Consider the following 23,367-nt stretch of genomic DNA (forward strand, 5'->3'; position numbering starts at 1 on the left):
GATAACGACCTTTCTATAGTTTAAGCAGTGCATGCTTGCTTGATATTTAATTTAAAACCCTTAATCTGAGCAGATATCACTTTATATATTACACCACATACCAAACCCATTTCAATTTTGGACTTATAAATAAAAATTCATCGAGAAAAATAAAAAGTGTATATATATATATATATTAGGGCAAGCCACCATCTAAATTAAGCATATACCAATGGTGGTTAGGAGTACCTGCCTTTTGTCTTAATTGCACACTAAAGTTGGAGACTATGCAAAGTTGGACCCTGCCCACCTCTCCCTTTGGGGGAAAAAAAATTCTTAATTAAAAAGAATTATTCTCAGAATTGTACTCTCCTCTCACATGATAGTAGAATCTATTTCATAATTACAAGTTTCATATTCCTATGGAAGGAACTGAGTCTTAATTTGTAAATGTAATGTTTTATTTGAAAAATATAAATTTAATAATTTTTTTAATAATTTTAATATACTAGTATAAAAAAAATTAAAAGAAAATATTCTAATATATTTTTAAGTTAAAAACACATCTGAATATTATAATACAAGAAATATAATTATCGAATAACTTTCCTAAATTAAATCATTTATTTACCCCAAAGATAAATCTTGCTCAACTAATTTGTTTACATCATTGAATTAAAAACGTTTCTTTGATATGATGATTAAGAAAGCTATTTTTCATAAAAATAAGAAATAACCGCAAATGATAATTAAACAAAGATCAATGAAAATTGATTAACTTCATTTACTATTCCAATCCTTAATCCATGCACGTGCCCAAATAAACACATCAAACGTGCCAATCACTCAAACTAACTTTGAAAAAAAAAAAATACAAGGAGAAAAGCAAAAACAAAAGAAAAAAGAAAGAAAAGAAAAGTGAAAAGTGAAAACCATCACCAATCTCAATCAGGGCCTCCATGCACTAGCCCACACCACCGGCTGTTCCTTCCAGCACAAGAATATTCCGGCATCCCCGCACTGTGTCATTGACCAACCCTCCTTATACCTCCTCAATAAGGCGCGTACATCATCACAAACCTCATCACTGAAAATTATCGGGCTAAAACCACATGAATGGAGGCGTCCAGACCAGCGCGTGGCTGTTTCCCGCCTTTCGATCGAATCAGATGGAGGACATGCCACTAAGTCAACGATAGCGCGGCCTGCTGCTCTTTCAAGCATCAACTGTTCGTTACTGGTTCTTGGAAAGCTCTCATCCAATGATTCAAAGTAAACCCTAAACCATCTTAAACATTCTTGAAAACCCTTGACAAAATCCAGACCATCAAGATCAGCTTCTTCTTCAACAACAGTAATGATTCTTGGTTGCAATGTTCTAAAACTAGATATAACATAATCTCGGCGACGAGAAGCTGGAGTGATTGAGTGTAAAGCACCAACACAGTTGATAGCAAGAGCCTCATCATCTTTAACATCCAATTCAGCTAAGTTTAGGTCACATAAATCACCAGCATGGTGGATAACATTAAACTTAAATGGGACTCCCATAAGCCTGGCAAATTTTTCCATTCTGTTGCCAATTTCTTTCATTACCTTATGAACTGAAGCTAAACCTCCTGTACTAGTTAAACCAATATTATTACCACTACTTTTGCTAGCCACTACGGTGGTTAACTTCAAGTGTGGTGTCTCATCAGTGCGAGTTGCTAGGGCTTCGAGCAAAGTAGGCCATTGGGTACAATATGTGTTACTAATATCAATAATATGCAATTTGCTTTCACCTTCAAATGCTTCCATAATTGCGCCATTACAAGATACGTGACCAAAAGTAGTCCAAGGACTCACCTCTTGAAACTTTAATACCATTTTCCTTGTGGAATCAAAAGAGCAAGTTTTCTCTGATGCTGAAGCTAAAGTACGGTAGCATCTCTCGCCGGAGTCGTTCATGCGGCTAAACAAAGCTTGGAGAAAATAAGAAGCAAGTTTTTGCTCTGTGTCACCATAAGGTGAACCAAGCTCATTAAGCATCCACATCAATTGCTGGAGACGAGCGCTGTTTTTATCCGCGATGGCATGTGCAGATTCAAGGAGGATATCGGTGACCCACTTGCCGGAAAATTCAAAGTTTAGGTCATGAGAAGGGGAGAAAGAGAAGTCAGCGGAATCAAGGACATGGTGAGTAGAAGGGGTGCTAGTGTTGGTGGTAGTAGTGGTAGGAGTGGTGGTGGTGGTTTGGTGTTGATGTTGTTGTTGTTGGTTGTGGTGATAAGGAGGATAGTAGTGCTTAGAAGAAGATGAAGAGAAGTCTTCCTCATCCATGAAAAAGTTGAAGCATTCTTCGTCTTCTTGTTGATAGTGATGATGGTGGTGGTTGTTGTTTTGTCTTGATGATCTAGAGCTACTAGAGGTTCTGCTAGTAGAGTTGAAAGATTGTTCAGATTGTTGTTGGAGACTAACTAGCCTAAACAAGGTATCCATTTAACCAAAATCCAGAGACCCACATCAATAGAATTCGGATGGAGTTTGTTGGGGATGGCTTGGAGTGAAGGTAAGGGGATGGGTGTTTGTGTTTTTAACTGTGGGAATATTGGGGTAGAGAATGATAAAAGAGAGGATCTTGAAGTTGGATATTTATATATATACATATATATACATACATACATGTTTAAATGTGCTTTTCTTTTTCTGTAGTCGATGTGAATCAAATTGGGTGGGGTTTGGGATATTCTTTTATCTAGCTAGCTAGCCCAGTCTTCTCCCTTTTTTCCTTTCTTTTTTAATCAACTCATGAGAGATATGACTAATATACGTTTTCCCTGGAAGAACGTGGGAAGTTGGCATGAAAGAGCTACTGGTGTTGAGAAATAGAAATGTTATCTGACAAAAAGATTAAAAAAGAGAAAGATAACAAGGTCTAGCTAGATCACCAAATGGGTTAGTGGATTAGCTTTTCATTGTCTATGAGAAAGATTGAAAGAGAGAAGAGAATATTGTTATAGGTTTTAGTGGGGGCAGGCGTGCCAATTGGATTTTGGGAAGATAAATGAGTAAAGCTGCCGGCGTGCATCATCATTATCAAACCCACTATCATCCCTCCAACCCATCCTATTCACATTCCTTGCCTCCTAATCCCTCTTCAATCTCTGCCAAAATTCCACCCCGCTTTTGCCTTTTCTACACTGTGTAACATAAATCAACTTCCATTTAATTATAACCAATGCTCTTTTGTAATATAAAAATCTAGGGCGTGCTCTTTCACTTTTTTCCCCACTTCCACATGATAGTTTAGTTTATATATATATATATATATATATATATATATATATATAGCAAACACTTATTATAAATCCATTCATTCCATACACCATATATGCACCAAACTAGCTAGCTAGGCCATTTCTCAAGATGGCCCAACCATATATAGCTAGGCTCTCCTTCCATGTCACAACCTCAAATCTTACTCCCGCTAGTGACTTGCTCTTTTTTTAGTCAAAATTCATAGCCAAGCCGGTTCATTATGATTACACCACAACCACGTACTACTTCGCCTTTTATTGTCTTAACCTTGTTGTCCTCAAGCTGAACCTTAATTCTCTCTAGAAACTATATCTATATTTGGTTGGCCTACATATAGCTAGGCACAAACATTTATTTCTTTCTGTGTCAGCTTGCTAAACCTCAACGCAGATCAAATATTTGGATTTTAATGTATGTCACGGTTGGTCTACTCTTTGCTTTTATAGTCAGCAACATTATGCTCTATTGCTATTCTACATTTTCATACGCAAGAGGTGAGAGTGTGTGTCTATATATATATATATGAGTTTCTTTTGTCTGTTGAAATTTTCCTTGTTCCTAATCACTGCTCGTCCTTGGTTTTCTCCATCAATCATTAGGAAAACTATCACGTCTGGATTCTGTCTCGTGTAGATCATTCGGTTTAAATAAAATTGGAAATCATTATTGTTGACTGCAAGCATATATATATATATATATATATATATATATATATATATATATATATATGACCCGGTGACCCGGTCTTATTATTTGAATAAAGGTGATCTCACTAATTTTGTTTCAAATTTATTGCCGCTTACTCTCACATAAGTACATCTATTAAAAAAAATAGAACAAGCATAAATCTATTTAAAAAAAACTATTTTAATTTTTTTTTGTGAGTAGAAGATAAAAAGGTAGGTAATTTATTTTATATTTTTTCTATAATAGCATTACACCTATATCATATATATTTTTTAATTATTATAACATTCATAATTGAAATAAAAACTTATAATATTTTTAAAAGTAGAAAATACTAACTTTTTTTATCAGAATTGAGACAAAGGACCCTTTAAATAAAAAATAAATTGAAAGCCATGTTCACTATAATAGTGTAATTATATTTTCCCCTTCCAACAAAAAAATCAATTAACTTGCTATTGGAAGTAAAACGGTTTTTTTCTTATGGAATAATTTGGTCTTTTAACCTTTTAAATGCATATTTTAAAAACTTTATTACCCTTAAAAACAAATTTTCTAAAAATATTGATCAAGGGTAATTTGATCTTTTTACATTTCAAAAATATAATATAAAGACTAAATTACCTTTAAAAGCAAAAATTTTCAAACTATTATTCAAGTGCTTTTTGGTCATTTCATAATATGTTTTTAGTAATTATCAAGTTGACTTGGAAGCGATTTGGTATTTTGATAAATTTAGATATTAGTTAAAAATAAAAAGTGGTTGGTGCGGGCGTTGGACGATACCCCTGCCTTTTAGGCAATGTTTAAGGCATTATCTACCCTCCAAACACCGGTTTTCATGGCAAAGATGGAAGCATCCTGCCATCCTCTATTCAATAGTCTGACGCGTGTACATGACAGTGTAATGATTTGCTCCGATTGAATATTTATTTCTTCTCCTCCCTATTTTTCTCCTTTTCTCCTTGCCAAAATATAAATGTTTCATTTTATTTGTTCTTTTATATCTAATTTGGTCATTCTTTTGATTGTTATTTATTTTGTTTTTTTATTGATTTCTTTTCTTCAATTTTTCCTCATCAATTGGTTTCATTTAATTTTATATCGAATTTGGTCCTTATTCTTTTGACTATTATTTATTTGTTTTTATCATTTTTCTTATTGAATTTTATTTTCATTTTCATCCCTCAACATTTGATTTCAAATTATTCTTATATCAAATTTAGTTCTCATTCTTTTAATTTTTTTTTGTTTTGGATCCTTTTTTTTTGTTTTTTTTCTAATTTTATTCCTTAATATTTTGTTAATTTAGAATTTTACTTCATTATTTTTTAAGGTTTGCTTTCTATGGAGTTAGTTATAAGCTCACGACCAGCGTTACAGACTTTAAAGGTTAACATGAGTTAATTTTGTTTTTTTAGGAGTTAGTCATCAATTGCTTTTTTTTTCAATTTCTCTATACTCGTAGTCATAGAATTAGTGGGTTAACTCGAGTTGATTTAATTTTTTTAATAAAATTTTTAATTTTTTATCTTTTAATATTAAATTATTTAATAATTTATTACTGTCTAGTTATTTGCAGTCCTAGCGCTTGCTTGTCTAGTTATTTGCTAATTGCGAGTTAATCAAATATTCACTTAAGATGGGTCCTGTAATGACGGGGACATTGACAGAAAAAAATTCAGTAGACCTAGTCCACGCGTCTCGGTGATGACTTTTAGCCTGATGTGGCATGACGCCATTGCCAATTAGGTCAATAGTCACAAAACTATATCAGATCAATTCTATCATTTCACATACCTTTCTTAGCAACGACCACTGCTAACTAATAACAGCGTGCTTGTGCACAGTTTATTTAATTTTTACTGTGATTTTTTTTTATGATATTGGTAAACGTTAAAATTGAAGGTAAATGCTAAAAAATAATTAGATTTAGATTACTTTTCTTACTTTTATAGTGTTATATTCTGATGGTTATTGGAATTGTTTTTGATAATTTTAGCAATAATATTATTAGAAATTGCATCTAATGGATTCATGGATTTGTAATGTTTGATGTTGATAAAAACTGTAATTGGACATATATATAACGTGATTAGTTAATTTCCCCATATCCATCATAAATGTGACTATTTTAACAAGTTATAATCATAACTTTTCTTCTTTGGTTAAGAGCTTTCGATTAAGTCAATTGTTCTATTAATTAGTTTCTAATATGAATATTGTTACCAATTCACTAGATATTTTATCAATGGATTTCTAACTCAAGTGATATTGGACTCTTGCTTATTTTTAATTAGTCACGAATTTAATTCCTAGAAAGTGTTTGAGAATAAGGTAGAAGAGAATCAACTATTGTGCATAAACATCGACAACAATGCCAACTTTGAGCTCAAGTCTGGGTTTATACACCTACTTCCAATATTTAATGACTTGTTGGAGAAGACCCTCATACTCATTTTAAGGAGTTCCATGTGGTTTGCGTTGATATAAAACCATATGGAATTGATGAAGAACAAGTTAAGTTGAAAGTTTTCTCTTTCTTCTTAAAAGGGGTAGCAAAAGCATGGCTTTTCTCCATTCTCCCTGGTTCCATTGGAACTTGGAATGACATAAAGAAGATTTTTTCTGGAGAAATATTTCCCAGCATCTTGTGATGCAATCCAAGCACCAAAGGATCCATTGGAGGTTCCGGTTGGTCCAATTACAAGGCTTAGAGCTAAGAGGTTCAAAGAGGCTTTCAATGGACTTCTTCAAGATACTTGGGCTAAGGTGGACTTTAAGAGGATATTAAATAATGAGGAGCAAGTTAAGATTAATCTAATTCATGTTCAAGAGGAGCTTGTTGGTGGAACCAAGACCATTACACAAGGATTGGAAGAAGAAGACTAGATTCGGATAATTTGACCTTTCACTACTTTTTTTTATTATTATCATAACTAGAACTACAAGTCGAATTTTGAGGTGATTCTAGTTGGGCTGAAAACTAGACTTCCATACCTTTCCAAAGGTATATGGCACGTCTTCTAATTCTTTAAGACGAGAGAGAACCATTCGTTTAAAGTTGAGTTTTGCTGCTGCCAGACAGAATACAGAAATAACCGAACTTGTCTTATTAAATTAGTTGGGTTATTAAAATTTCTTTATTTTGTGAGGAAACACTTCTTTGGGCTTCAGAACTGTTTATTTTATTTATTTTAATTAGTTTGGGCTAGTTTTAGCTTGGGTTGATTATTATTTAAATTGGGTTTATATGTGACCCATTAGAGAAACTAAGGTTTTTGGCTTGGGGTATAAATACTCTTGAGAATAATTTTCAGCAGACTTTTTTGCCTAATAATATTCTGATTTTTGCCAATCTTTGGTTGTTAATCTAGGTTCTTGATTGAACTTTTAACTCTTCAAAGAATTGACTAATCTTTGTTGTGAATTTATACTCCTTTTGCTTGTCTCCATGTGTAAGCGTTATGATTGAGTTGGTTTATAGTCTTGTTGCCTTGGAGTAGGTCTCTCATTGTGATAAGCTCATCCTATTTTTAACAAACTTGGATTAGATAGATCTTGGGTTCGTGAATTCCATTAAATTCTACTAGGTTTTGCATCAGTTGGTATCAGAGTAGATCTAATCACAGGTTATATCCTTCAATTTGTGTATTTTATTTCTTGATTTTATTTCTTGATTAGTTTCGGCTATATATATTTAAAAAAAATTAGGGTTCTTGCATCCTCTTGAATTGTTGAACACAAAATTATAAGGTAGTGTTTTTGTTGAATTCTTGATCTTGCTACAATATATACATAAAAAAAGATGTGTTAAATTTTTTTCTTGATGTTGAATTGGTATACAAAAAAAAAAGAAAAGGGAGGGAGCTTGATCTTGAAAAATTTGATTGTTGCCGGAAAAAAAAGTCAACATTCTAGAGTTTGGCCGAAAGCTAGGAAAAGAAAATTGGTCATTGGGAATTTGTGTTGCTCTTTATTTTATTTTATTTTTATTTTATTTTATTTTCAGGTTCTATCATTGTTTGATTTAATTTTTAGTTTGGATAGTAAATCCCCTTAATATCATTGCTTCAATTTAGTTTATTTCGCGTCTTCGAATCGTCATATTACTCGCATAAATTTGCATTGCTACTCGTGAATTTGTCATTGTAGTTTTGTTTTGTTAGTTTCGTAAATTTCTTGCTTCTTGATTCTATATCAAATTTATAAATTCACTGTGTAGTTGGTTGCTTTTCTGAATTGTTGCTAAGTGATTTCAAGAACTAAAGAAAGGCAATTTGAGTGGAAAAAGGCATAAAGAGCATATTAGAGTGAAAAACCTATAAATTTGTGTGAAACACGAGTGTGTGAGGTGTTATTTTTATTGCTAATGATTTTCATGCAGGTTTTAAAAAAAAGAAATAATGTATTCTAACAGTGTGCCACAGAAAAAGGGTAAAATCCTAGAAGATGGGCTTTCGAGAATACAACAATAGATGAAATTTATGTTTAGTGAGCTGATGACTAGGATTGAAAAATTGGAGACTAGGTCTGATAGGGGACGTAGTACAAAGGGTAGAGAAGCTAGGAAGGAGGAGAGTGTTGTTGGAAACTCTGTAGATGAAGCCGATGATGATCTTAACTGTGGTGGTGCGTTCCTTACACATAAGGGAGAGAGTTATGAGAATCGGATAAGGAGGGGACATATTCGGCCACATAGAGATTTTGAATATAGAGGGAATTTTGATGATTTGGGTGATGTAGACCGAAATTTGGGAAGTATTAAGTTAAAAATCCTAGCCTTTAAGGGAAAAACTGATCTAGAAGCTTACTTAGATTGGGAAAAAAAGGTGGAGATGATTTTTACATCCATAGGTACTAGTACCTAAAGAAAAGAATGTTAAGTTAGCTGTAGTGGAGTTTACTAATTATACCATGGTTTGGTGGGAGAGATTGGTGGTAGAAAGAAGAAGGAATAGAGAAAGACCAATCAACATGTGGGAGGAGTTGAAGACAATATTAAAGAAGAGGTATGTTCCTAAACACTATTATAGGGAGTTGTTTAATTGTTTACAAATGATTACACAGGGTAATAAGAGTGTGGAGGAGTATTAGAAAGAATTAGAGGTGCCTATAATTAGAGCTAATGTTAATGAAGATGAGGAAGTTACCATGACTAGGTTTTTGAATGGCTTGAACATAGACATAGCTAATGTTGTGGAATTGCAATCTTATGTTGAATTGGAAGAGTTAGTGCATTTGGCCATTAAGGTTGAAGGACAGTTAAAAATAAAGGGTAGTACACGATTTGGAGCTCATTCGGGGTTTTTTTCAGGTTGGAAGAAGAATTATAGGAGAGAGGGTAGTGCGTCATCAAAGGCCTTGGTGACTCTTAAAGTTGTCGAACCTACCTCCATGAAGAAGCAGGTTTTGGTAGTGATCACAAACTTAAGGGAGAAGTCCAACCGAAGCGCAATCGTGATATAAAATGTTTCAAGTGTCAGAGATTGGGACACTATGCATTAGAGTGTGCAAATCATTGAGTTATGATTCTAAGGGATGATGGAGAGATTATGTCCACTAGTGAGGAGTCTGATTGTGATGAGATGCACTTGAGGATGCTAGTGATTTAGAATATGCTATTGGTTATAAAGTTTTGGTGATTAGAAGGTCACTTAGTGTTCAAACTAATGAGGATAATGTGGAGCAACAAAGGGAGAACATCTTCCTTACTAGACGCCTAATCAACGATAAGGTATGTAGTATGATCATTGATAGTGGTATTTGTACTAATGTTGCTAGTGTTACTTTGGTTAGAAAGTTGGGATTGAATACCATAAGGCATGAGAGGTCTTATCAGCTTCAATGGTTGAATGAATGTGGTGTTGTTGGGGTGAATAGACAGGTGATGATTTTTTTTTCAATAGGCAAGTATAAGAATGAAGTGTTATGTGATGTTATGCCTATGCATGCTACTCATCTGTTACTAGGGAGGCCTTGGCAATTTGATAGAAAAGCCAAGCATGATGAGTTTAAAAACATGTATTCATTGGATAAATATGGTAGAATTTATACACTTGCCCCACTAACACCAAAGCAAGTGTATGAAGATCAAATTCAGTTGAAGAAAAGCTATGAGGAGGAGCATTCAGCTTTGGCCAAAGTGGAAGAACAAGCCGAACAACATGGAGAGAATGTGAGGAAGAGTGAAAATAAAGTGAGCCATGAGTTGAAAACAAAAAGGGACAAAGTTTCCGCCCTTAGGAAATTAGGGGAGGGTCACAACCAAAAAGAAAAAAAATAGAAGGGAGGCCGAGAGTGGAGAGAAGAAAGAAAATGTAAACACAAAAAAAAGTCCAAACAACCCTACCATCGCTGCCGATTTCTGGATCGGCAGTGACATAGTTTTTGGTTGATTTTCGAATCGGCGTCAACACGGTTTTCGCTACCAAGTTCTGAATCGGCAGCTATGTAGTTTTCGTTGCCGACTTTTGAATCGATAATGTACAGTTTTCGCTGCCAATTTCTGAATCGGTAGCAAAACAATTTTTGGTCATTTTTTCAATCAGCGTCAACATGGTTTTCGCTGCCGAGTTCTGAATCGACAACTATGCAGTTTTCACTGCCGACCTCTGAATCGGTAGTGGCGCAGTTTTCATTCTCGATTTCTAAATCGGTAGCAACTCAGTCTTATTGAAAGTTTAGGAAACAATCAGGCTGTTTTAAGGAGCTAAGAGGGAGGGGTAAAACCAGTTTTGGACAGACCAAAATAGGGACAAGAGTGACCAACCCCAAACACCCCACCTCATTTAATATGAAGTATAAATGCAAGGAGAGAGAGAAGGTGACCCTTCCTTTTCCCAAAGTCTGCAAGCAACAGCTGCATGTCCAGCTGCATGCTTCTCTTCTCTTCTCTTCTCTTCTTCCTTCCCAACGAAAACTGAACCAAAACCAGCAGAGATTACCTCTGTGAACATGTGAGAGAAAGAGAGAGTTGAGATCTTGAGTGGAGGCTGAATAGGTGCTTAGAGGGAAGGGAAAAGGGGCAGGAACGAGAGGGAAGAAACTGACAAAAGAAAGAGAACCGAGAGGGAAAGAAGGAGAAGGAGAACCGAGAGAAGGAGAGAAGGAACTCTACCAAACTGTCCAGATAAATTTAGATCCAAAAGGTATGGGTCATGTAGTCTCCTCCCCCTTGCTCTTGAAACCCAGAACCGAAAATGATGAAGGAGTCCCTATGAAAATTGACCTAAGACCCCTAAGCTAGCTATAAAGGAAACTAAAACTAACTAAGAGGATAAAGAAATATAGATGAAATAAGGCAAATTTCCATAACATCTAACAAAGAAAAATGTATAAAATGGAAAGAACAAAACATGGTAGAAGGCCGACCTTAGCTATGGGGTTGACCAAAATGCATGTGTGTGCGCGTTTTGCTGGACTTTTGTGATAACTTATGTGCTGAGATTGATTGTTGCATATGTGTGTGTGTTCTGCTGGGATTTGATGAAAGATTATGTTCTGGAATCGATTATTGCATGTGTGTAATCTGCTGGACTTTTGTGAAAGATTATGTGCTGAGATTGATTATTGCATGTGTATGTGTGTTCTACTGGAATTTGATGAAAGATTATGTGCCGGAATTGATTATTGCATGTGTGTATTCTGCTAGACTATTGTGACAGATTATGTGCTGGGATTGATTATTGCATGTGTGTGTGTGTGTTCCTGCTAAAATCATGTGGCTCTGCTGGAACCTAATGTCAAATTGTGTGTCTACAGCAAATCTGTGATTCGCCGCCGAAGTTGTATTGTCTGTAGTGAATTTGTAATTCGCTTTTGAAATTGAGTTGTTTGCAGCGAATTAGCATTCGCTGTCGAATTGCGTGTTCTGCAGCGAATTTGGGATTCGCTGCCGAAATTGAGTTGTCTGCAATGAATTTGTAATTCGCTACCAAAATTAAGTTGTTTGCAGCGAATTAGCATTGGCTGCCGAATTGTGTGTTCTGTAGCAAATTTAGGATTCGCTGCCGAATTTGTATTGTCTGCAGCGAATCAGCGTTCACTGCCAAAAATGTGTGTTTTGCAGCAAATTTCTGATTCGCTACCGAAAGTGTGTGTTCTCCATTGAATTTGTGGTTCACTACTGAAAATGAGTTGTGTGCAGCGAATCAACGTTCACTGTCGAAATTGAGTTGTCTGCAGCGAATTAGTGTTCTCTATCGAAAGTGTGTGTTCTCTAGTGAATTTGTGGTTCGTTGCCAAAATTGAGTTGTGTGCAGCGAATCAGCGTTCGCTGCCGGAAGTGTGTGTTCTACATCGACTTAGCATTCGCTGCTAAAAGTGTGCTAGCTGCAGCGAATGAGCATTCACTACCGAAGATTTGTTATCTGCAGCAAATCAGTGTTCGCTGTCGAAGTGAGTTGCCTGTAGCGAATTAGCATTCGCTGCCGAAAGTGTGTTGGTTATAGCGAAGTAGCATTCACTGTTAAATTGTGTGGCTTGTAGCGAACCGGTTTTTGCTGCCGAATTGTGCACCTTCAGCGAATCAGTTTTCGCTATTGAATTGTTTGGCCAGCAGCAAATCAGTTTCGCTGCCAATTTTCTACAATTTCATTGTATGATGGTTTAAAATGTGGAACACTTGAATGTGAACATATGGACTCTTGAAATAAGTATAATGATAAATGTGATTTAAAGATGTACTGATTTGGGGCCATTAATGTCTTAGGTGGTGCGGTCGGGATCGGACCATCGTCAGGACAAGGACAACTTGCAGGTGGAGCAGGTAGGTGGTTTCCACCTTTTTCTCGTATGATGTTAATGCTTTGAAATGATTTACTTATGGACGATATATTATTGAATCCTTGACAAAGATGAAACGATGATGAAACGTTTGATTGAATTCTTGATGAATGTTGTAACGACTATGAAATGTTGATCGAGTTCTTGATAAATGTTGAAATGACGATGAAAATGCTAATGTTCTTGAATGACTTGTTGAGGAGGATATATATTATTGTGTTGCCATGAATAATAAACCGACTATGAGATGTTAATTGAGCTGTTATGAAATTGGGCTGCTAACGAATGTCAAACCGATTATGGAATGTTGGTTGTGATTGTTGATTAGCTTTGGCTAATGGCATTCAAAATAAATGACCGGGTTGTGATTGTTGATTAGCTTCGGCTAATGACATCCGAGATGGATGACCGGGTTGTGATTGTTGATTAGCTTCGGGTAATAGCATCCGAGATGGATGATCGGGTTGTGCTTGATTAGCTTCGACTAATGGCATCCGAGATGGATGACCGAGTTGTGATTGTTCATTAGCTTCGGCTAATAGCATCCGAGATGGATGATCGGGTTGTGCTTGATGATTAGCTTCGACTAATGGCATCCGAGATGGATGACTGAGTTGTGATTGTTCATTAGCTTCGGCTAATGGCATCTGAGATGGATGACCGGGTTGTGATTGTTGATTTAGCTTCGGCTAATGGCATCTGACATGGATGACCGAGTTGCGCTTGATGATTAGCTTTGGCTAATGGCATCCAAGATGGATGACCGGGTTATGATTGTTGATTAGCCTCAGCTAATGGCATCTAAAATGAATGATCAAATTGTGCTTGATGATTAGCTTTGGATAATAGCATCCGAGATGGATGATCAAGTTGTGTTTGATGATTAGTTTTGGTAAATGGCATCCTAGGTGAATGGCCGAGTTTAAATGTTGCGATTAGCTACGACTAAAAGTATCCAACGTGGATGACGGGGTTAAGGTGAAGTAATTAACTCCGACCGATGTTAAACTTTAGCCCCACAACTCCTTTAGAGAGATTGGGGTGTGTGAGTGAGCAAAATACACTTAACGAAATAATAAGAGATGTACAATGCATATAAGAAATGGATGAAGGAATCCATCCATTCTAAGTTAATAATGAAAAGTAACGATAATGTACTTCTAGTTGTTTGTTATTATGTTAGATTATTTACAATTCTCATGTAGATACAATGTTATGAATACATTATGTGGTATTCTCTTTTATGAGGATATTGTGTTGTGAAATCACATAGGGATCGTATGAAAGAAAGAACTAGCTGTGTAAAATTGATATTCGACACTTGGGTATAAACTCGTGTTGATAACGAAACTAGGACAAGAATGTAAAATCATGAGTATGTCAATATGAAGTAACGTAAGTGTATGAATATGAAAATATAATATTGTGGGCATGTGTATTGATCTTCCATCTTATGAGAATGTTGATTTACGAAAGCTATATCCATATGATGCCATGATAAGGAAGGGAACCTAATTACTAATTCATGAAGTGTCATTATGAGAAGTATCGTGAACAAAAAAAAAATCCACCGATTTTGGCTTTGAAAAAGCCGGGTTATTACAGAAAAGGTGAGAAAAGAAGAGTGTGGGGAAAAAGTGGGGAAAAACCTAAATTTCTTTGCAAAATCTAGTGATCTTAAACATGCTTATCTTTCTGAATTGTCTATGATTTTACTTATGTATAAGGAGTCATACTTTAACTCTAATAATTTGGATTCTTATGTTCCTAGTGTTGTTAAAGTTCTTTTACATGAATTTGAATATGTCTTTCCAGAAGAGAGATTCCTAGTGGCTTGCCGCCAATTAGGGGAATTAAACATCAAATTGACTTTATTCCAGGAGCATCTATACCAAATAGGCAGCATATAAGAGCAATCCTGAAGAGTCTAAAGAACTCCAACAGCAAGTGAAGGAGTTGATATCGAAAGGATACATTCGTTGGAGCATAAGTCCTTGTGCAGTTCCCGTGCTTCTTATCCCAAAGAAAGACAAGACTTGGTGAATGTGTGTCGATTGCAGAGCTATCAATAACATCACTCTAAAGTATCAACATCCTATTCTTAGATTAGATGATATGTTGGATGAATTGCATGGTTCTACAATGTTTTCGAAGATTGATTTAAAAAGTGGTTATCATCGAATTAGGATGAACGAAGAGGATGAATGAAAAACTGCTTTTAAAACTAAATATGGTTTGTATGAGTGGTTGGTTATACCTTTTAGACTTACTAATGTACCTAGTACTTTTATGAGATTGATGAATCATGTTTTGCGTGCTTTCATTGGTAAGTTTGTAGTTATCTACTTTGATGATATTTTGATTTATAGTAAGGAGTTTGATGAGCATATGGATCATTTGAGACAAGTTCTTGATGTGCTTAGAAAAGAATCCTTATATGCTAATTTGAAAAAGTGTGACTTTTGCATGGATATAATTATTTTTCTTGGATATGTTGTTAGTGCAAAAGGTATAGAGATGAATGAGGTTAAGGTGAAGAATTTACATGCAAAGATTCAACAACAAATAGAGGGAAAAAAATGAACAATATGCACACAAGGCTAATAGAGGATGAAAATTAGTGAGGTTTGAACCAGGTGATTGAGTTTGGGTGTATATGAGAAAAGGAAAGGTTCCCTGAACAAAGGAGATCAAAGTTAATGCCTCGAGGAGATGGCCCTTTTCAAATCATAGAAATGATTAATGATAATGTCTACAAAGTGGATATGCCAGGTGAGTATGGTGTTTGTGTTACATTCAATGTCGGATCCTTTTGAGGAAAGAGAGGATGATGCAAAGGATCCATTGGAGGTTCTGGCTGGTCCAGTTACAAGGTTTAGAGCTAAGAGGTTTAAATAGGCTTTTAATGAACTTCTTCAAGATACATGGGCTAAGGTGGACTTCAAGAGGATATTAAATAAGGAGGAGCAAGCCGAGATTAATCTTATTCATGTTCAAGAGGGGCTTGTTGGTGGAACCAAGACCATTACACAAGGATTGGGAGAAGAAGACTAGATTCGGATAGTTTGACCTTTCACTACCTTTTGTTTTATCATAACTGGAGCTACAAGTCGAATTTTGAGGTGATTTCAGTTGGGCTGGAAACTAGACTTCCATACCTTTCCAACGGTATATGGCACGCCTTCTAATTTTTTAAGATGAGAGAGAATTATCCGTTTGAAGTTGAGCTTTGCTGCTGCCAAACAGAATGTGGAAATAATCGAACTTGTCTTATTAAATTAGTTGGGCTATTAAAATTTCTTTATTTTATGAGGAAACACTTGTTTGAGTTTCAGACTTGTTTATTTTATTTATTTTAATTAGTTTGGGCTAGTTTTTGCTTGGGTTGATTATTATTTAAATTGGGTTTATATGTGACCCATTAGGAAAACTAGGGTTTTTGGCTTGGAGTATAAATACTCTTGAGAATAATTTTCAGCACATTTTTTTGCCTAATAATATTCTGATTTTTGCCGACCTTTGGTTTTATAGTCTTGTTGCCTTGGAGCAGGTCTTCCATTGTGATAAGCTCATTCTATTTTCAGCAAACTTGGATTAGATAGATCTTGAGTTCGCAAATTCTGCTAGGGTTCGCATCATCTTGAGTTGCCAATATAAGGAAAGAAATATGTGGGATTCGGCAATCTTATGGGGAAACACTCTCCGAATATTGGGAAAGATTTGAGCAGTTGTGCTTTCAATGTCCTCATCATCAAATACCCGATCAACTACTTATTTAATACTTCTACGAAGAACCGATGCCTACTGACCATAATATTATTGATGCGGCAAGTGGAGGGGCATTGGTAGATAAAACACCAGAGGCTTCATGCCAATTGATCTCAAATATAGTAGCCAACTTGAAGCAATTTGTCACGCGTGAAGACTTTCCAAGCAAACGAGTAAACGAGGTAAGTATTGCTAACCTTGAGAATAAAGTTAATGATCTTTCTTCTCTTGTGCGTTCTTTGGCTTGTGGAAATATACAACAAGTGAAAATTTCTAGCATATGCTTGTTATAAGGTCATGCTTTAGATATGTGCCCAACAATGCAAAAAGATTATATTGAACAAGCTAATGCAGTTGATGGAGCATTCAATGGTCATCCCCAACATAAATATGATCCCTTTTCTAACAGTACAATCCTTGATGGTGAGATCACTCGAACTTACGTTATAAGAACCTACCTCAACAAGGCAATCAAGCTCGACAGTTCCACCCCCATGAATTTTAGCCGTAGCAGAATTATCAAGCAAGATAGCCCCCTGCATTTACAAATTCCAATGCTATGGGGTCATCGAGTGATGATCTTCATGAGATGATGAAAATGTTAGCTTCTAACAAAATGAATTTACAACAAAATGCCATGTCTTTTCAATTGGAAACAAGGTCAAGTATTCATAACTTAGTGAAGCAAACAAGGCAAGTAGCTTCAAGTGTAGGGAAATTAGAAGCACAAATCAATAGAAAATTACCCTCCCAAGCATTGAATCCAAAAGAGAATGTTAGTGCAATCACGTCGTGGAGTAAGAAAGAACTTGAAGAGCAAAGGTCAAAACAAATTGAGATGAAGGAAGAAGAGGAGATAGAAACTGAACTAAGCATAAAGAAGAAATAATCTACTCCTTCACGAACTAAAACAACCACCAATACTCCAAAGGTATGTCCTAACTCAATGAATTCTAATTTCAAGAAAATCCATCCATTTCCTTTGAGTTCTTCTAGGTCTAAGAAAGAGGAGAAAGAAAAAGAGATTTTAAAGGTTTTCAAGAAAGTAAAACTCAACATTCCTTTGATTTATGCTATCAAGCAAATTCTCAAATATGTCAAATTTTTGAAAGAGTTGTGTACTACAAAAAATGCTTATAAGCTAAAAGGCTATAAAACGATAAGTATGGGTGAAGTTGTATATGTTATTGTTCAAAAGAATTTTCCCTTAAAGTAAAAAGACTCAGGTGCGTTTCCTATCCCATGTGTTATTGGTAATGCTAGTTTTAAAAGGGCTTTATGTGATTTACATGCATCCATTAATGTTACGCCTAAACATGTTTATGATTCTCTTAGTCTTGAGCCTTTGTTTAAAACTAGTATTGTAATACAACTTGCGGATCATAGTTTTGTTTATCCACTTGGTGTGATAGAAGATGTCCTAGTCAAAATTGATAGTTTGGTTATTTCATACAACTTTTTATATTCTTGATAAAGAACGTGATTCCTCAAACATGAACACTCCTATCTTATTTGAATGACCATTATTGAAAATTGTCAACACTAAAATTAATTATGGTAAGGATACTTTGTCTATGGAAGTAGGAGATGAAGTAATTGAATTTAACTTTCATGATGCAATGAAATATCCTTAGAACAATGTTTATTCTATCACATGTCATGACCAAATTGATGAGTGTGTGCGGCAAGTTATTGATTTTGATTGTGAGGATGGATTAAGCATAACATTGAGCCATGACATTGCTTTTATTGAGATTGAGAAGATAGAGATGAACATATATGTTCCCTAAAATGTGCAAGAATCAGCTTTGGCTTTGCAAGCTTTACAAACCGCCCTCTATGGTAATGTTTTTGTTGATCTAGTACTTTCACATAAAAAGCTTTTACCATCTATTTTGCAGGCTACCGAGTTAGAATTGAAACCTTTGCCCGATAATTTGAAGTATCTATTCATTGGTGACAACAATGCACTCCTGTTATCATAACAAAAGGTTTGACAAGTGCTTAAAAAAAGGCTTGTGAAATTGTTGCGCGATCACAAAACAACCATTAGTTGGACTTTAGCCAACATCAAGGACATTAGTTCCTGAATATGTATCCATCAATACTATTGGAGCACAATGTAAAACTAATAAGGAAAATGCAAAGAAAGTTGAATCCACCTATGATGGAGGTAGTGAAAACTGAAATTTTGAAACTATTGGATGCAAAAGTCATTTACCCTATCATGGATAGTAAGTGGACGGTGTCAATCCATGTGGTGCCTAAAAAGACCAGAAGCATGTTGGTAAAGAACAAAGATGATGGACCCATTCCTACTTGCATCTCGAGTGGTTAGAGCATGTGTGTTGATTATAAAAGCTTAATCTTTCTACATGAAAAGATCACTTCCCATTACCATTCATGGACCAAATGCTTGAATGCTTGAATGCTTAGCAAGTAAGTCTTTTTATTGCTTTCTTGATGGATATAATCAGATTGTTATTAATCCTGAAGATCAAGAAAAAACTACCTTTACATGTCCATTTAATACATATGCATATAGGAGAATGCCCTTTGGTTTGTGTTATGCACTCGCAACTTTTCAAAGATGCATGATGAGTATTTTTTCTAACTATGTTAAAAGAATAATTAAGGTTTTCATGGATGATTTCACGGTATATGGTGATTCTTTTGATAAGTGTTTAGAAAATTTATCTTTAGTCATGAAAAGATGCATTGAAACTAACTTATCTTGAACTATAAAAGTGTTATTTTATGGTAGAACAAGGAATAGTTCTTAGGCATGTTGTGTCTTTACGTGGTTCAGAGGTTAATAAAGCTAAAATATACATTATTTCATCATTGTCTTACCCCTCGTGCGTGATGGAGGTTCGTTCTTTTCTTGGCTATGGAGGTTTCTATTGATGTTTTATCAAATATTTAATGATAAAGAAGATTATAGCACCATAGTGCAAATTGTTAGATAAAAAAAATGGATTTTGTGTTTGATCAAGCATGTAAAGATGTCCATAATGAGCTTAAGAGGCGTGTCACATCTGCCCCCATCATGCAACCACCAAATTGGGATGAACCTTTCGAGAAAATATACGATGTGAGTGATTAGGCGATAAGGGTTATACTTGGAAAAAGAATAGGGAAGAATTTACATGTTATCGCATATGCTTCCTACATGTTCGATGAAGCACAATGGAATTACCATACAAATGAAAGTGAACTTTTTGTAGTGGTGTTTGCTTTAGAAAAATTCAAGTCCTATTTACTTGTACAAAAGTTGTTGTTTTGACTAACCATGCAGCTTTGAGGTATCTTTTGAAGAATAAGGAATCCAAACCAGGATTGATTACATGAATCTTGCTTTTACAAGAATTTGATCTTCAGATCAAAGAAAAAAAAAAGGTGTTGAAAATCATGTAGCTAATCACTTGAGCCAACTGCGGATCAAGGATATACATATCGAAACAGTAAGAGAGACATTCTCCGATGAGCAATTGTATGTGTTACATTCCCTTCAGGTTTGTCTAAATCCCAAAAAGACAAGTTATGAGTTAATACTAAATATTATTTTTGGGACACTCCTTATCTCTGGAAATTTTGTGTGGATCAAGTAGTTAGAAGATGTGTACCACAGGATGAATTTCATTATATTCTCACTTTTTGTCATTCTCATTCTTATGGTGGCCATTTTGGAGCAAAAAGAATGGTCTACAAGGTACTTGAAACTGGTCTTTATTGGCCTTTTATTTTTAAGGATGCATATTACTTTTGCAAATCTTGGAAAAAATGCCAAAAAATAAGCAATATCATTCATCAAAATCAAATGCCTTTAACCCGTATTCTTATAAGTGAAATTCTTTATTTTTAGGGTATTAAATTTATAGGTCCATTTCCTTCTTCTTTTGGTAATCTTTATATCCTTCTTGTTGTTGATTATGTGTCCAAATCGATTGAGGTGAAAGCCATATGAACTAACAAAGCTAAGGTTGTTTTAGATTTTGTCAGGACTCACATATTTGATAGGTTTGGAATCCCAAAAACTATCATTAGTGATGGTGACACTTATTTTTGCAATCGTTCAATGGAAGCATTACTATGCAAGTGCCATATGACTCATCAAAATTCCACACCCTACCATCCTCAAACGAATGGCCAAGCTAAAATTTCAAATCAAGAAATCAAGTCCATTTTGGAGAAGACAGTGCAACCTAACCAACAATATTGGAGTCTGCGACATGGTGATGCACTTTGGGCTTATCAAACTGCTTATAAATCACTTATAGGAATGTCACCTTATAGGATGATTTATGGAAAAACATGTCATCTATTAATGGAGCTTGAATACAAAGCTTTTTTGGTCATTAAGAAATGCAACTTGGATTATGATACTACTGGGATTGTAAGGAAGTTGCAATTGTAAGAGGTGGAAGAGATACGTAATGATACCTACGAGAATGCAAGGATTTACAAAGAAAAGACCAAGAGTCTTCATGACTGAATGATTACAAGAAAATAGTTTCATGTTGGAGACAAAGTCTTTTTTTATCATTCACGTTTAAAACTTTTTCCTGGAACGTTACGCTATCATTGGACTGGACCTTTTATTGTTTCTATTGTTTTTTCTTATGGTGCAGTTGAGATTACAAGTATATAAACAAACAAAGTGCTTAAGGTCAACGAGCATCGATTCAAAACTTTCTATGAAGGCTGGACGTAAAACTCACCACTTCTGTGGAGTTAGCTGAACCAATCTATAAGGCATGAGCATGCCATATATCAAGCCAATGACATCAAACAAAAGCATTTACTGGGAGGCAACCCAACAAAAAAAATCAGATTTGCTTTCTTTTTCCCTTTCCCTTTTCTTTTTTGCATTTTACTTAGTGGGAGGGATAATTTTGGTTTTATTGGTTGTTTCTGTCTGTTTTATTAGAATTAGAAGAACCCATAATTTGAAAAAAAATATATTTATGTTACAAGGCTTTAAGTATTATGTTTTATCTATTGAACTCCTATTTATTTATGAGAATATGAGTATTATGTACGAGAATTAGTTTATATAGATGAAAATATAAATCGAATGAATGGGTGTGCATGCAAGTTTTAAAGTTTAATTAGTTTAGAGATTGACTTTGAAAATATGTCATGTTGATGTAATAGTGTTGTACCAATGTAAGTTTTTAAACCTTCATAATTATATTTTTTGATTTTGTATTCTTTCAATGATATATATCTTTAGAACTTACTTCAAATCTTGTTGAGATTACATTCACATTACATGTGTACATTAAGATGATAAAGACACTAGGAATTTTAATCACTTGAGCCAAAAAGCCAACTCAAAGCACATTATCCTTAGTGAGTCCTTTTGAGCTTGTTTATCTTTTCTTTGATTTACCCATGTTATAAGCCTTAACTTATATGTTTTTCTTTTCTCCTGACCAAGGATTAGTAGAGCATATACTTGTTGATATTTTATGAGATTATGGTTGGAAATTATGTGAAAAAAATGATACTTGATGAAAAGAATGGGCAAAGTTGCCAATGGTAGACCATTCAAATAAAAAAAAAGGGAGAAAAGTTGATGTGATCCAAGCAATACCAAAGGATCCATTGGAAGGTCTAATTGGTCTAGTGACAAGGCTTAGGGCTAAGAGGTTCAAAGAGGCTTTCAATGGACTTCTTCGAGATACATGGGCTAAGGTGGACTTCAAGAGGGTAATAAATAATGAAGAGCAAGCCTTGATTAATCTAAATAATTTTCAAGAAGAGCTTGTTGGTGGAACCAAGGCCATTACACAAGGATTGAGATACGAAAACTCAAATCGGACAGTTTGACCTTTCGCTATTTTTTTAAAATCATAACTGGAGCTACAAGTCGAATTTGGATGTGATTCTAGTTGGGCTGAAAACTAGACTTCCATACCTTTACAATGATATATGGCATGCCTCCTAATCCATTAAGACAAAAGAGAACCATTCATTTGAAGTTGGGTTTTGATGTTAGCAACAGATTACGAGAAAAACTGATATTGTCTTATTTTAATTAGTTGGGCTATTGATCTATCTTTGTTTTGTCCGGCAACACTTGTTTAATTTTCATACTTGTTTATTTTATTTATTTTAATTAGTTTAGGCTAGTTTTAACTTGGTTTGGATATTATTTAAATTTGGTTTATGTGTGACTTATTAGGGAAACTAGGGTTACTTAGCTTTTTAGTATAAGTACTCATTTTGAAGAATATTGAGAAAAAATGAATTTTGCAAAATAAAAATATTGTTTCTCTTGGTTCTTGATTGAACTTCAACTCTTCAAAGACTTGATTAATCTTTGCTAGTGATTTTATACTTCTTTTGTTCGTCTCTAGGTGTAGGCGTTGTGATTGGTTGGTTTATAGTCTTGTTGCCTTGGAGCAAATTTTCCATTATGATAAGCTCAATTTCATACTCAAACTTGGATTATACTCGCATAAATTTACATTGCTATTTGTGAATTTGTCATTGTAGTCTTGTTTTGAAAATTTCATAATTTTCTTAATTCTTGAGTCTTAAATTTATTCTATAAGATCACTGTGAAATTTGTTAATTCATTTGATAGGTTGCTAGTTACTTTTAAGGCTTAAAGTAAGGCAATAAAGCGAAAAACAAAAGGCGTAGTGAATATATTAGAGTGAAAAGCCTACAAATTATATGAAACACGAGTGGTGTGAGATATTATTTTTTTATTACTAATATTTTCGTGCAGGATAAAAAAAATATATTTAGGTAGTGTATCACAGAAAAAGACTAAAACTTCAGATAAGTTGAGGTAAACTGCATTGTTGTTTGATTATTTTTCTAGGTCAAGTT

General features: G+C 34.7%; 1 protein-coding gene and 1 non-coding gene across 2 annotated transcripts; both read right to left on the minus strand.

The window, feature by feature from the left end:
- Positions 1-741: 741 nt before the first annotated feature.
- On the minus strand, positions 742-2,805 carry LOC18103745 (protein SHORT-ROOT). The gene has a single exon (XM_006376729.3). The coding sequence runs from the start codon at positions 2,458-2,460 to the stop codon at positions 928-930; it is 1,533 nt and encodes a 510-aa protein (XP_006376791.1). The 5' UTR covers positions 2,461-2,805; the 3' UTR covers positions 742-927.
- A 13,598-nt stretch (positions 2,806-16,403) lies between these two features.
- Positions 16,404-16,510, minus strand: LOC112326204 (small nucleolar RNA R71). Its single transcript, XR_002979865.1, has one exon. It is a non-coding gene; the product is annotated as a small nucleolar RNA R71 (small nucleolar RNA).
- Positions 16,511-23,367: the final 6,857 nt, after the last annotated feature.

The sequence above is a fragment of the Populus trichocarpa genome, chromosome 7 (genome assembly GCF_000002775.5).
Source record: "Populus trichocarpa isolate Nisqually-1 chromosome 7, P.trichocarpa_v4.1, whole genome shotgun sequence".
Taxonomy (NCBI): Eukaryota; Viridiplantae; Streptophyta; class Magnoliopsida; order Malpighiales; family Salicaceae; genus Populus; species Populus trichocarpa.

Excerpts from the sequence above, each read along its gene's own strand:
- LOC18103745 (XM_006376729.3), bottom strand. The coding sequence starts at position 2,460 with ATGGATACCTTGTTTAGGCTAGTTAGTCTCCAACAACAATCTGAACAA.